This window comes from Anoplopoma fimbria, chromosome 24 (assembly GCF_027596085.1).
Source record: "Anoplopoma fimbria isolate UVic2021 breed Golden Eagle Sablefish chromosome 24, Afim_UVic_2022, whole genome shotgun sequence".
NCBI classification, from domain to species: domain Eukaryota; kingdom Metazoa; phylum Chordata; class Actinopteri; order Perciformes; family Anoplopomatidae; genus Anoplopoma; species Anoplopoma fimbria.
The window spans coordinates 21,546,977-21,561,485 of record NC_072472.1 but is presented as its reverse complement, the minus strand read 5'-3'; the positions used below and the strand labels follow the sequence as shown (position 1 = coordinate 21,561,485).

Sequence of the window (14,509 nt, the reverse complement as noted above, 5' to 3'; positions counted from 1 at the left end):
GAATACAGAAATAGAGCGCCCAGGAGGTAAATTTCCTACCTAATGTAAATTGCCAATTGCCCTCCAGCATACATTCACATAAACTATATCTGCACAAAAAGTGAGCACTTATGCCTAATTACTCTTAATGTCTGGGGTTAATGGGCTCTCACGGACGGCTGGCCTCAGGAAATCAGTGAGCGTAATGACCAGTCACTAATGAACACTCAAAAACATCAATGATGAGCACAACCCAAAGGCTTTCTGTCTGTTAGGGCTTTTTTAGAATAAAAAAAAAAAAAAAAAAAAAAAAGGTTGGTCAGAGTGGCTCAGAATGCGACATTAGAGAAATCTGTCGCTTTGTGGTTCAAGTGGCAAGCGTTTTTAAATTCCTAAGTCCCGAAACAGAGTCAGCAATAAGCTAAACTGCCTCAAACCTGGACCTAATCCTCATAGATCCTGTTTAGCATTCAGTTGAGAGACTTCCACCTCTTCAAACACATGCGCAGAGGAGATTATGGGGGCTTTCTGTTCCTCTGCCGTACTGTACTTCAGAGCCCATGTACAGTAGAGACAGATATGTTTGCAGACAGATGAAGGAAGAGACAGCAAAAGTGACATTTAGGCTTCTGGGCTGTGCATTCAACACAGCATTCTGCCTAAGTACTAAGTATTTCCTGTGTACTTTCCTGTCTTGTTGATACATGACGCTACGTATGCCATTGTTCTCGGCTGGAGCATCAGAAAATAGAGCTTGCGTCAGACATTCCCTGCAAGGAAACTGATCTGGCCTTTCCGTGGGACACAGGTCCTCGGTGACTTTGACAATTAACAATTGTTGCATGTGAGGACAGCTGGACCTGGGCGGCGGATGCCTTGCAAAGGGATTTACTGCAAATGTTTGGGGAGGGTTCCCGACACAATACCTTCTCGCTCCCAACTCCTCAAATACTCTACAGTAGGTTTATTTTGCAAAGACACCATGCATGTAACTAGCGAGAAACTGACGCCAGAGGGGAACTTAGAGTGTCACAGTTTGAAGCTTAGGGCAGCTGGCCAAGCGTGGGTATTTGACGAGTTAGTAGTGCATGTGTGTTGTTTCCGCAAAATGTAAACTTGTCCAATACCCCTTTGAAAAAAGGAGGCTGTGCTCCGAAGAGGTAGAACAGAATCAGTCGTTTCGGAAAGTATCTGAAAGGATGGAAGATGTCAGGTGACATTTTGTCCAAAACATTGGATGGAAACAACGGATTCATGGAGTCATTTGGACACAAACCACGATGTCGCCCTAAATCTATCCAATCCAACTAGTTAACCAACGCTTGTCCACACACAAGGCGTTTTGAAGTAGTTTGTCTGTCATGTGTATGAAAGATTGGCACTTTCCCATTTCAACCAATCTAGCTGTACAGAGACACTGTAGGAGCCATAACGTGACCCAAGGCGTCTTTTCACTCTTCAAGTCTATTAATTCTGTTATGCACATAACTGCAGCGATTTTGTGCAATGCCAGAACGCGGGTGACCTAAACTTAAATACTGTGCCTGAACACAACCTATGTAGACTCAGACAGAGCACTGAAGCTGCTGCTACTTTACTGATCTACTTCATCCATTATGCAGACTGAGGAAATGTTGTGTTCCCAAACCTTAACCATAGCATTGACACATGATGAGGTAGATTTGCTGTGTCTTTTTGAAAGACGTGGACAAATGAACATTCTGTCGGTTCTTTCTGAGGAGTAATGTTAATGTCAGCGATAGGTGGATAGATAACACTTTGGCCCATAATCTGATGACAGCACACATGTTTTCACTGAGGGCTGTTGTCACTTGGCCTGAAAATGAAGAACGAGAAATCCAATTAGGAGTGTTGGCAGACATCCCCCCACATATTGGGAAAAAAGGAGCATATTAGCGGCATATTAAAACATATCCGCTCTCATGACGGTCCGTGGGAGAGGGTGCATTAGCCAGAAGAGAGCACAGCGGAGTGGGAGATATTTTCAATAAATAGCAATTATATGTTGGAGCGTGGTGAAGATGGAGGTGGAAGGGCGGGCTGCACCTCTGAGTCATTATTGGAGATAATGACATCAACTGAGCTCTCTCCGGAGTGTAGTTATGTGTGACAGGAAAATAGATAAGAGCTTATAATTACATACACCACCCAAGGAGGAAAGGACCAGTTAAAAAAAAAAAAAAAAAAAAAAACAGGAGGGAGATGGAGGGAGAGATGAAGGAAGGAAGTATAAACACATGAAAGTCTGAGGCTGAAGGGCCGAGCACACATATACACACAGACACATTACCAACACACATGTGCACAGAAAAACAAAAACACATTTCAAACAAAACTATAGACAAACACATAGAAATGTGTAGAAATCAGCAACACACACGCTGGTGTAACATAACCCCCCCCTCGCTCTAACCCTCCTGGCTGACCCGACACACTGATGCTGATGAGATGCTGGAGCTGAAGCCCTCAGGAGAGATGGGATGAAGGAGAAGAGGAGGAGGAGGGTCGGACCACGAGATGAAGAGGAAAATAAGAGGGCGAGGAGGAAGAGGAAGGGAGATGCAGTGATTTTTATGAAAGACACGGGGAACGGAGACAGAGGGACAGCAGAGGAGGTATACTGTATTCATACAGTATACCTCCTCTTTTTGTTCAGAACAACAAAAAAAAATCATTCTCATCAGATCTTTCTGTCTCTCTCCATTCATAAATGGTGACAACAAATGTTATTCATTAAAAGGCTCTAGCTGCAGGAAGGGAGCGGAGGACCATTTAATGCAGCGGGTGGAGATGACGGGAGGTCCTGCCCTCTGGAACATCGCAGACACAAGCTAGTGAAATAATGTGATTGATGGAGCTGTTTCTTTTCCTCACTGCTGGGCATGAGACTGTGAGGATGGAGACTTCAGAAAACCCTGGCTCACACTAGTCCCTCATGAAAGGCTCCTTCATTCAGGTCTCCAACCTGGGGAGCTGAGCTCTGAGACAAACGCTATAGTTTGTGGAGCATCCGTTGGTCAACTAAAGACAGTTGTCTCTTATTGAGATGTTTCACCCTGCCTCAGTATTGAGCTTTTAAATGAGCTGGATAAATAGTGCCATCCTTTATCAGGCGGGCAGAAGGTGACTGCCATGCTGGACCGTGTGAACGACACCTCTGATGTTTGTGGGACACAATGAGAGACCCGATGGCCTTCCTGTTTTGATGCCAGTAGATGCTAACTAGTTGATAGTTAGCTGTTGGGCTGTGAGAGAGCTACAGAATAGTTTCATGTAGGCTAAAGTGAGTGATCCATTTCCATTAATGACGTTTGCCAAAGCGTTTTTTGAAGCAGCAGCGCCTGTAGCAACGCATCTCGGTGCGTTAAGCCCCTTATCCATGATTACAGCAAATCAGCTGCTCTCATTTAGGCCCGGTGTGCTCCATGAGTGCCGTGCTTTAGCGATGGCGCCGTGCTACCATTACAGAGCAGTTCCACTACATGACTTTCTCCCAAGGGTGTATGGGTGTCCTTGTGTAGGAGGGGCAGAATCGCCACAAGAAGGGCTTAAAAGATTAATAAAAACTGTAATTTGTAAAAAAAAAAGTTGGCCTTCTAAGCATGTTATCAATACTTAGTCGGATGATGGATGCTACATTATAGAGTTAAAGTGTCTGCTCAGTGCAGCAGGCAGAAGACTCATATTCACCTTTCAGTTTCAAAGTAAAATAAGCAGATAATGAGCGTCCATAATGGATATCACTCTTGTCAAATGTACGGTGTAAACGGTAACACCGGTGGGAAAACTTCCTCACTATGAAGTATCTGTTGTGTGACAGTTCTGCTTTTCTCAGATTCAGCAGGACTGCGCAGACAGTAGAAGTCTCTTACTCTAAATATCTGAATGTAACAAGCCCACTGACATTCCTTGGGGTTGATCCATGGAATTCTGGGAGATGTAGGAAATCACTAAGTAGTCCAGGGCGAATTAAGAAAAGTCAAGTTACTAAAAAAAAATGATTTCAATGCTTCAAACATCCCTCGTGGAGAACACTGAACATGCTATGCTGTAGCAGTGGTAAGACCCTTACTAATGCCTCCTACCGTCTTTCTGATGGGACCTCTTCCCTCGTTCTGCCTCACTGAGGAAACAGCTCTGACGCCCTAAAGGTTCTGCTTAATAGTGTGTCTATAATGACTTTTCCACATAGCTGCCTGCCTCATGACTTTCAGTGGGCCACCGTAATTATACTTCTGCTAATGTCAAAGACATTCCCAGCACACAGGTGTCAGCGTCTAGAGTATAGAAAGCTTTTTATCTGAAATAATAGTATCCTCACATTGCTAACACTGTTGCGATCCATTAAAGGACACCTGTGGTGATTAGCAGTAAATGCAGGTGTGTTCCTAGATGCCACCTTTCGCTGGGAATGTCACAACAGACCCCCAGTTTTTAATACTGCAAATTAAACAGCCTCATCAATCGAGCATGTTTTAAGTGATTGGTATCAGCTAATAAATAAATCAGATGCTTTCTTTATTGCACTCTGCTGTGTTTTGTCCGGCCCAGCTTGCCGTTGCAAAGCCTCTTCCATTTAGGACAGCCGGGCTCTACGGTGCAAGTGAAAACCAGAGTGTTCAAATGATTTGGGGAGACGCTCCGATGGTATTTTTTTTTCCTTCCTCTCTCTTTCTCATTGCAAAAAGCAGTGTACAAAAACATAAAACTAACTTCTCATTTTAGCCGGAGAAAAAGCAACAAATGTCGACGGCAGCAGGTCACGTCATCCGTCTCTAATTAAGGTTAAATGAAGTACATGACATCCTGATGGTCATCTGGAACAGCTCATAAAAAAACAGCTCCCTTAAAGGAGGGGGAATGGGATTAAAACAATACAGCAGCTCACAAATGGATATAGGATTGCCGTGTGATTATGAGCCGCCCAAACACTTGGAAGCTGGAATAAAACAGGATTATATCAGTCTCCCTGAAGTCGCAAGTGCATCAGGCTCTAACCCCCACCCCCACCCCCACCCAAGTACCTCCTAGTAAGAATTATTTAACAGCCTATCTTATCTAAGCCCATGCCCTCAATTCCCGTCTGTCCACAGCTTTATTCACTTTTTTTTTTTGAAGGACAGGTTTACAAGGGTGTGTGGCCGCGGTCGTTGTTGACCTCTGCTTGCAACATCTGTCGGCGGCACTGGAAGCAGACTGCGTTCGCCCACAGCGGTGGTTTCGTCTTGTCTATCTGGGAGGCGAGACTGCCGAGTATCCTTCAGCTGTATCGGGGCTCGGTTTTAGTTACTGTGGTCCCCCGTGGGTCGAGAAAATCCTACAAACCTTGACCTTCAGAGACCCTTACAAAACCCATTAGATCACAGTAACGGGTGTTCATTTTTTTTAGAGGCAGACATTTTGAAAATTCGAAGCTTTTAATAAAACAAGCAATTCTTATTCTTATTCTTATTCTTCTTCTTCTTCTTCTTCTTATTCTTATTCTTATTCTTCTTCTTCTTCTTCTCCTGAGGTTACAGAAATCAGTCATGCAGTGAATTTTCAAAAGCAACATGGACTCTGAACCAGCTGCTTTTGTCATGTGGCTGTTGTATTTTTGACATCAAAGAGCACAGGGCTAGTTTCTGATTGAGTGGCACAATGAAAAGAAGAAGTTGTTTCTGACCAGAGGCTTCGGTCAGAGGCTTCTTCCTGGAAAAAAACGTTGTGGTTTGGGTTGAATAAGTAGGTGACTCAGTGGTTTAGTGTCACAACATCGCCAGTAAAAAGAACTCAACTTTCAAAAGTTACTCCTCATTTTTTGTGCGTTTGCCAACGAAAGCCAGAGACAGAGTTTTTGCTCGTTAAATGCATGCAGTCTTTTCAAAATAAACCTCCCTTTTCACAGGAAACAACTCAGTTGCAGTCGTTATACTTCCTTGTTCATTTTTGCGTGCATAACAAACAAAAGGATTTAGCGGGATTATTTTTCATGGGTATGGCTACGAATGCTGGATGAGACCAGCCTGAAACAGGACACGAACACCGATCCCCTGAGTACAAGTCCTGTGTTTGTTTGAAACCCATCCACCCCCCTTCTCTGCCTCCCTTAGTGGACTTTGTCTCTCTGCTCCGGACGTTTAATAATGACACTGATGGGTGAAAGACAGGAGTAAAACGCTGCTATTACAAATTTTGACCATAATATACTGCTTTATCATGTAATTTGGGATCTTCCTACGGTGCGTTAAGTCAGCAGTCGCTAGGCCACCAAGTCAGTTACCTATTATTATTTATAATAAGTGGTTACACATATATTACAGGCAGATGTGAGGCTGAGAGTGTAGGGAGAATACCCAGAAAGAAGCACCTGATCAGCCTTGTGTGGCTCTCTTGACTGTAAATAGTTGTTAGCCGTGTGCTGTCACTCCTGGCAGCATCACAGGCAACACTAAATGAAGTGCTGGGTGTGAGGCTGACGCAGCAGTCCTGTATTGTATGTGCAATTCAGCAGCATATGCCGTTATTATGACAAACCCTACAGAAATCGTGATAATATCTCCATAAATATACAAAACGTCTTGTATTTGTTTTTATAATGATAATGAAAGCCTCGTTGAGAAACTGTTATTGTACGCAAATGGCTACGAGCAAACATCAGCTGGGAATACTTTGTGTATAACAATACACAAAACCATGTTTTACTGTCCACCAGAGATTTCTATCAACTTGCCTGCATCTTTCCAAGCATCAATCACTTTAACAGGGAAAACATCAACACCCATATACAGCCACTATGTCCATGTGTGCAGGGTGCAGGAGCTTTCCATTTCAAGAGAGGAGGATGGGGAGGGACAGAAAGGGAGACATAGGGAAGAGGAAGAGAAAGATGACGTAACAAAGTATGTGCGCCTGTGCCTTTAAGAGTCCTCAGGCCGGGGACGAATGTTGGGAAAGTCGCCCAGTGCCTTTCTCATGACCCCATGAGAGGAGGCCGTCTTCCTTCTGCGTCCACGGATGGAGAGGGGACATCAGGGAAAGCCCAGGAGAGGGACAACCCAGACAAAGTGTGGATAATATTTTCATTCAACAACACATCAACACATCTCAAGGCAACAAGCTACTGGTTATGTTACTCCCATGCCTCTCTCCCACATTTGAATATTAATGTATGGGTGAACTTAAAAATAGTAGTAACTCAGTGAATGTGGGGCAGGAGTTGCGACTTGCCAAACCTCTAATGATTAGCCTGCACATGGTCTTTAGAGGTCAAAGCAGCCTTTAAAATACGCAGCTAATACTGCAGTGCTCCACATTCTTTAATCACAGCATTAATCCTGTGAATATGACCCCAGGCCTAATCATTGAATCAAACCAAGATTTGGGTATTTATGCACATGACTCTGTTTGAAGTGAGTTAACATTTCTTATTGTAGATTCAATCAAACAACCACAAAGAGACGCAAAATGACCACAAAGAGACACAAAATTACTACAAAGAAACACAATATGACTACAAAGTGAAGCAAAACGACCACCAGGAGACAGAAAACGACTAAAAAGAGCTGCAAAATTCCCAGAATCAGTTGCAAAATGCCCCTCAAACCACACAGCCATGCCATTATTTTGTGTCTTTTTGTTGTTTAGCCCACTTGGAGATGTGTGGCCATGGAACGGTTTATGATTATAGGCCAATAACATTTTGACAAACAGGGGAGGGTTTACAGGATATGAGGAAAAAGACTGAAACAGAGAAGCATGGTAAGTTTTTTTCATGCTCTCCCTTTACCCATCACTGTGAGGGTGAACCTGCACTAATCTCCCTTCAGGTTCTTGTTCTCCTGGTCCTCTTACCGAGTGTCGGTGGGTGTAAATACATGGGATTACAACAGGCCCTGGCACTCTTGCACGAACTGACGATTGGACAGCAAACTGCCTCGCCCGAGACGCAGAAGTGCACAGTTGTATTTCTGTGTCATTACGTATGTACTGATAAATCCCTCAATCTCCCCCCTCAAATCAAAATTGCACCAGTTGCTGGGGACACATACATGAGGACTGCAGGCTTCAAACCGCTGTAATCCCGGCTCAGAGTGGAAAGGGGCTTTGCCGCACATCCATTTGGTATTATTCTAAGAAATGGGCAATTAGTGATAAGGCCATAGTCGTAAATTGGGACGAACTGCATTCCACGGCCCTCCCTTTGAAGGTCTCAGGGGACATATATTATATTTTTGGATGAAGTGTCGTCAGGGTAACAATAGGAAGTGAAACAGGAAACAAACCAGTTGTCAGATTGTCATATGTAGAGTGTGTCATTATGCCAAGCTTTAAGGCGTGTTACTTTATAATGGGGGATGGGTCAGGGCCCTAAATGGCCCCATTTTAAAATAATACTTGTAGCTAAAAATAACACTTGCAACCCTCTCATTCATTACTCTAAATCACTAAGAGTCGCCACAGAAAATCAGCAGTGGCAGCACAGACCCCCCCCCCATCCCAATGGAGCCTTTGAAGCTTGTATGGATTGACCTTGTTAAATAACTTAAATCCATTGTGGAACCCACCTGGAAAACAAATGAAGATGTTCTCTTGCCAGATGGTGTGTCCGGGATAGAAGAGTAATTGTACAACTTGTTGGTCAAGAGATAAGGCATGGCTTACACACCGCTGCCATGAACAAATGCATTCTCACACACACACACACACACACACACACACACACACACACACACACACACACACACACACACACACACACACACACACACACACACACACACACACACACACACACACACACACACACACACAGGGTGCTAATGCCAAGAATAAAAAATTAAGCTTATTCCACTGCACACTGTCTATTTTATTGGCGGTAGGAACATCTAAAAATAGTACAAATTGGGGTCGTCCAGATTCCCACTTGAGGAGACCAAGTGCCGACGCAATGGCTTGATCCATTCTACTATTGTCCTGGCAAATATACCGACTTCCACACATTTTGACGTGGCGGCAACTTGATGTCATATGAAAGCGGGTGAACAGCACCTGCAAGGACATTTTGCCCGTCATGTCTGTTTGTTTGACCCGCCCCTACCTCTTCCATACGTACACTGTCTCCCTCATTATACTACGTCACCTGACCTCCATAGCACTTCCCCTGTCTATGTTAAAAACAATACCGTCACTGTTGCTTTTGTGTTAGTGATCGATCCAAACTCCACTCTGAGAACAAGCATGACAGACCTAACAGAGCACGAATTCAGACTTTTCACAAATTGCCGTCATTATGTAGTTACTTCGGCATCCTTATTATCGATTAATAAACAGAGCATCTCCAGATGATGTAATGAACCCTGACAGGATTACATTTGGTTTTGCGGCATGTCTGGAACTTCCACAATATGTAAGAAGCAGTAACAGTGGTTATTTTGGCTATGATCGGTAAAATCTTATTTGTGTCTACATGAAGGCAAGCCCCACCGGAGCGTCTAACATGAATAAACTGAAATAATAATGTCACGGTTAAACTCGCACCAGTAGGGTAAGGGAAAATTCGCTTTGTGTTTGGTGTGAACACAAACAGCATTACACACATTTACTGGCAATTCTACCTGTGTTTGACTCTTGGGTTGACTTGTCTTGGAACAAATGACAGGAGGAGAAAACTTGTAACGCAACCAGAATACAGTGCATAATTAGGCACAGGGCCTTTTCAACCATATGTAATCAAATAAGCTGATCCAATCATGACTTTTCTGAGACAATCTAAATGGGTTGATGCCATTGAGAAGCACAGTTCAATACTATGCAGAAAAGGCTTGGTACAAAAAGAAAGAACTGCTGGGAGGGAGCAGATTAGTTTAACAAAGAAACAATGAATGGAACACAGGATGACAGTCAAGTAGTGGCATCCAACATCAGTACATGAAATTGAACTCACAATACTGTTTATTTTCAGTCTTGAACCAATGTGTGTGTGTGTGTGTGTGTGTGTGTGTGTGTGTGTGTGTGTGTGTGTGTGTGTGTGTGTGTGTGTGTGTGTGTGTAACTTGTTTCTACCTGAGCATTGTACCAGTGTAAGTCTCATATGAATCGTTGTGGTACCTGGACCGTAGTCGTGCCTCCTGCTGTGAGCCGACTGACACCCACTGCTACTTCCATTATTATTATTAATCACATTACTATCCCTATTTCATAATTATAATTCTACTATAATAATTGCTGCTGTTATTATAAGTAGTCTTATTATATGAATCATTTATGTCATATACATTGAATGTGTTGTATCTCTGTTATGCTGCTCATTCTGTACACATGACATCTATTGCATTCTGTCCATCCTGGGAGAAGGATCCCTCCTCTGTCGTTCTCCCAGAGGTTTCTTCCTTTTTTCTCCCTGTTAAAGGGGTTTTTAGGGGAGTTTTTCCTGTGCCGATGTGAGGGAAGGACAGAGGATGTAACATGTGTACAGATTGTAAAGCCCTCTGAGGCAAATTTGTAATTTGTGATTCTGGGCTATACAAAATAAACTGAATTGAATTGAATATATTTTACAATATCTTTGGAACAGCCTGCTGGTTATTAATTTGTTTTTTTGTTTGTTTGTTTGTTTGTTTTAGGGCTGCACACTTCATCCAAATTTTATCAAAATCCCATTATGGTATGCTGCAGGAGGAGCAATATCTGTTAAAAAGGTGTAATGTGGGTCTAAACACCATTTTAAATTAATGTTGGGACTTTGTTTGGTACAGATCCCATCACACCATATGTTTATCAGTGAACATGAGAATAATGATGAAGAATGATTATTCCCTCTTATATCTCAAATCATATCACAATTAAATGATCAAAATAATGGCAATTAGATTTTCTTTCCCACAGTTGTTCAGCCCTAGTTTGTTTTACATCTATCTTGTATTCTCGATTTTTTTGTCATTGTCGATTCATCTGTTGATATGTTTTGATTAATCAATTAATTGTTTAATCTATATACCTAAAGATGACAGTGAAAAAGCCATAAAGCCCAAGCAGGTGTCATCACGTCTTTTTTTAGTCCCACCATTTTCTAGCTGGAAACACAGCAGATTCTCACAATCGTAAACCCAATGATGAAATGTTGGTAGCTTTGCAGAAAAACTGACCAAAACATGCACAATAGTTTTACGCCAACCACTCATCAATCTCCCCTGTCGTCGACAGTCTGATAACATTCTCCACTGCTCAGATTTTTGACAGAAAATGACTTAACAAGGCCTTGCCATGTTTGTTGGATGGACGTTCGCTCCCTTCCTGCTCTAACGCGTTCGGCCTACATCGGGGACCCGAGGAGCACTCGGCTTTCCTGTTGCCACAGGCTGCTATTCATGAACATTTCCTGCCCATATCTTGACCGCTCCGTGTTTTTCAGGACACACCTGCGGAGGTCAAGGTCAGCCACTGAGCTTGTATTGTCCCGATGAATCACAGCCTGCTGTTAAAAACTCCAGGTCAGGTGGTGTGAGACATTACTAGCAACATTACTAGCAACCTTGAAATGCCTTAAAGGTGTGTGTGGTAGCATTTCCCAGGTAACCCCCCCCCCCCCTTAAACCAGCAAGCCTGGGATCCTGTGTGTCAGCACATGGGATTGTTTTGGCAACAACGCTGAATAGCACACAGCGTGCTTCGGCAGCTCTGATCACTTCAGGCAAAATGAGGAAGCTGAAGCTGAAAATGCTTTCGGGTCTCCTGAGGCCAAATTGAAGTCCTCTGCTCGAGCTAATACGCACTCACCTGAAGCAGACGGCGCTCCCTAACTTAAATGGATATCTCCTGTTTTTCCATATGAGAGCGGGCTGGTTCGTAAGAGACATCCAAGTAAAAACTGAACGTTGGAGGCAGTCATGGCTGTCACAAAATGTCGATGCTGAGGGCTGAGACAAGAGGAACGATGAGATGATGATTGACAATTCATGACCAGACGATTGTGAATTTACAGCAATCCCTTGTTGCTATTTTGGGAGGAGGATTTTTGGTGCCAAATCAGAAGGATGTGCCTTAACTTGACCTCGGGTTGTACAAAAAACTTCTCTCAAAAAAACTACCTTTTGAAAAATCACTACGAAACCACAATAATCTGTTCCTGCAAAGTGGAAAATGATGCTCCCTTCTAGAGAACGCTGTCAAAAAAATGTTTTAACCTGATTAATAATTAATAATTAATTCTCATTCCTTAAAAACATTTGCAAAATGCTTGTGCGGTTGTACTGTGCCCCAATTTTATATCAAAGAGATGGCAGGAAGAGGGAGAAAGTAGGCTGCTTGTACTGTACAGCTACCAGTATAAGTAGGAGTTTAATACATTGCTAGAGAGAGTGACGGCTGGGCCAAGGCTGCACAGCTATAAAGGGATTAATCTTCCCTGGAAGACATAATCATGTGTAACACACTTGTTTCAAATCCTGTGAAAAACCAAACAGGTGTTTCCGCTTTAAAATCCCTCCCAGCACACATACAGGAGCGAACCCCCCCCAGAAACAGACCTTAGACCAGTTATTGGGGCTGTGGTGAGTGGTGTCAGGGTGGTGTCAAACCCAGTCAGCTATAAGGAGTACATTTCACATATTTAAGAATGGGAATATCTTGGAGATTAATGCTAGAAAATATGTTTTAAAAAAAAATCTCACAGAAAATGTGTTGAATGACTTGTCACCTTGTCATATGATCAGTTTTTTTTGTTCAAATATGTTATTATCATTATTGATAAAATATCTGATAGAGCATGTAGTATGTGAAGTGCATTTTCGTGGGTGTATAAAAAAAAAAAAAAAAAAAAAACGCAAATTTAAATGAGGAACCATGTGTCAACTGACCTGAGAGCCCCCACAGAAAGGTGAGCGACAGCAGGGTAAGTTTCCTGGAAGCAGCGCAGACCTCCATGGTAGACGCGGTCACTGTCTCCGCTCTATCGGCGCTTTGACGTCCTTCGGCCCGGCTCGGTATGTGAGCTCAGTGTCGCTCCTCCGGGGGTGAGGGGATGTCGGGGAGCCGTCTCGTCCCGCGGCCGCCTCAGGAACCCCCTTTCTTCGCTGACTTTGCAGTGAGGTGGCGGAAAAAAGTGTCAATTGTGTCACTGCCTCCGACACCCAAGGTATCCTTCCGTATCGAGACGGCAGCGAGTCCGCAAGTTGTAGTCTTTTGTCATTCAGAGAGACAGAGAGACTAAGAGACTAAGAGAGAGAGGAGCCGTACTGTACCACCTTGCCTGGCATCAAGTTTGCCATAATTCAAAGGCAACTTCCGGTTCGGAGCTTCAAAATAAACCCCGCTATTTACGTACTCTGTTTAATTGAATGCTTTGCCTGACAGTCCGCTCTTACTTTGAAAGACGAGCTGACTGTTATCCGTTGTTTCGCCGCCTTTGTTGTCCAGCTCGACGGGAACACCTGTCCTCTTATAGTTCGTTATGTGCAGGTGCAAAGGCTACTTTTCAAGTGCAATTTTGAATATAATTCTGAATTGACAGAAATGTAGCAAAACACTTGATCCAATCTGTAATAATGAGAAATATGATAACGATGTTGAAAATGGGTAGTGTTCATTCAAAACATTAATATAAATAAAAATAAAAACAAATATCATAAAACAGTGGCGGTGGGAGTTAAAACGAATTATCAAAATGTCTATGTGCACAGCAGGAGAGACAATTAATTGCGAAAAACATGGTCTCAGGCTTAATGTTTCTTAAAATACAGAAATACATTTACTGATTATTAAATAATTTCCTCAATTTCAACATTATAGCTCAAATGTCTCACCACAGACCTGGATTTGTCTTTAAAAGGGTCTTTCATCAAATTCTAGGCAGCCGTACGCTTGTGCTATTTTACCAATTTCAAAAAACCCTGGCTCAAGTTTTTTTTTTCAACAATAAGCCTATTTTCCAAACCCACACAACTAAAGCTCCATCCTTTTCCCCAGCCTCCCCTTGAAGATCTTCAGCTCCTGCTCTATCATGTGTGAAGAGGTGTGGGTATGAAAGCAGAGAATCAGACTGGACTCAGCTTGACGTGAATTCCCAAGGTGAGCTCACCCCTACGATGTAAAAATATGGACTGACCTGTGCTCCCCGCGGTGGTCAGACCCCTTTATTTCATTTTCTAAGGTTGCCCTGTTGCCTCAGCAACAAGGGTGAGGCTAACGCAGGACGACTGCTCAATTATGAGAGGTGAACAGGGGTTATTCCTGTGATTAAATCCAAAGAAGCAGGGTCCAAGTCTCATGGGGAGGAGATTTTTGTTGTGTTGCTTTAAATTGCATCTGGGCCTCCAGCTGGAATCCGCAGCATTCAGGGGGCAAGCTGTCAAAACAGGCTGTTTTTTTATTGTCCTGCAAAAAAATTATTTAAGCTGGCCACAGAGGCTAATACTGGATTCAGGACCACACTGCTAATCCAAACAGACGAGTCTGGTCCTATGATGAGCAAACCTGACACCTGGAGGCTAAACATATTGCTTGGTAAAATTATTTTATATGATACTCAGGG

At 43.1% G+C, this 14,509-nt stretch overlaps 1 protein-coding gene across 1 annotated transcript in view; it reads right to left on the bottom strand.

The window, feature by feature from the left end:
- The window catches only part of esama (endothelial cell adhesion molecule a), a 56,768-nt gene extending 43,592 nt beyond the window's left edge, over window positions 1-13,176 (bottom strand). Inside the window, exon 1 of the mRNA XM_054626540.1 lies at window positions 12,837-13,176. Coding sequence (XP_054482515.1) covers window positions 12,837-12,903 — 67 coding nt within the window. The 5' untranslated portion in view covers window positions 12,904-13,176. The remainder of the gene's footprint in view (window positions 1-12,836) is intronic.
- Between the last annotated feature and the right edge of the window lie 1,333 nt (window positions 13,177-14,509).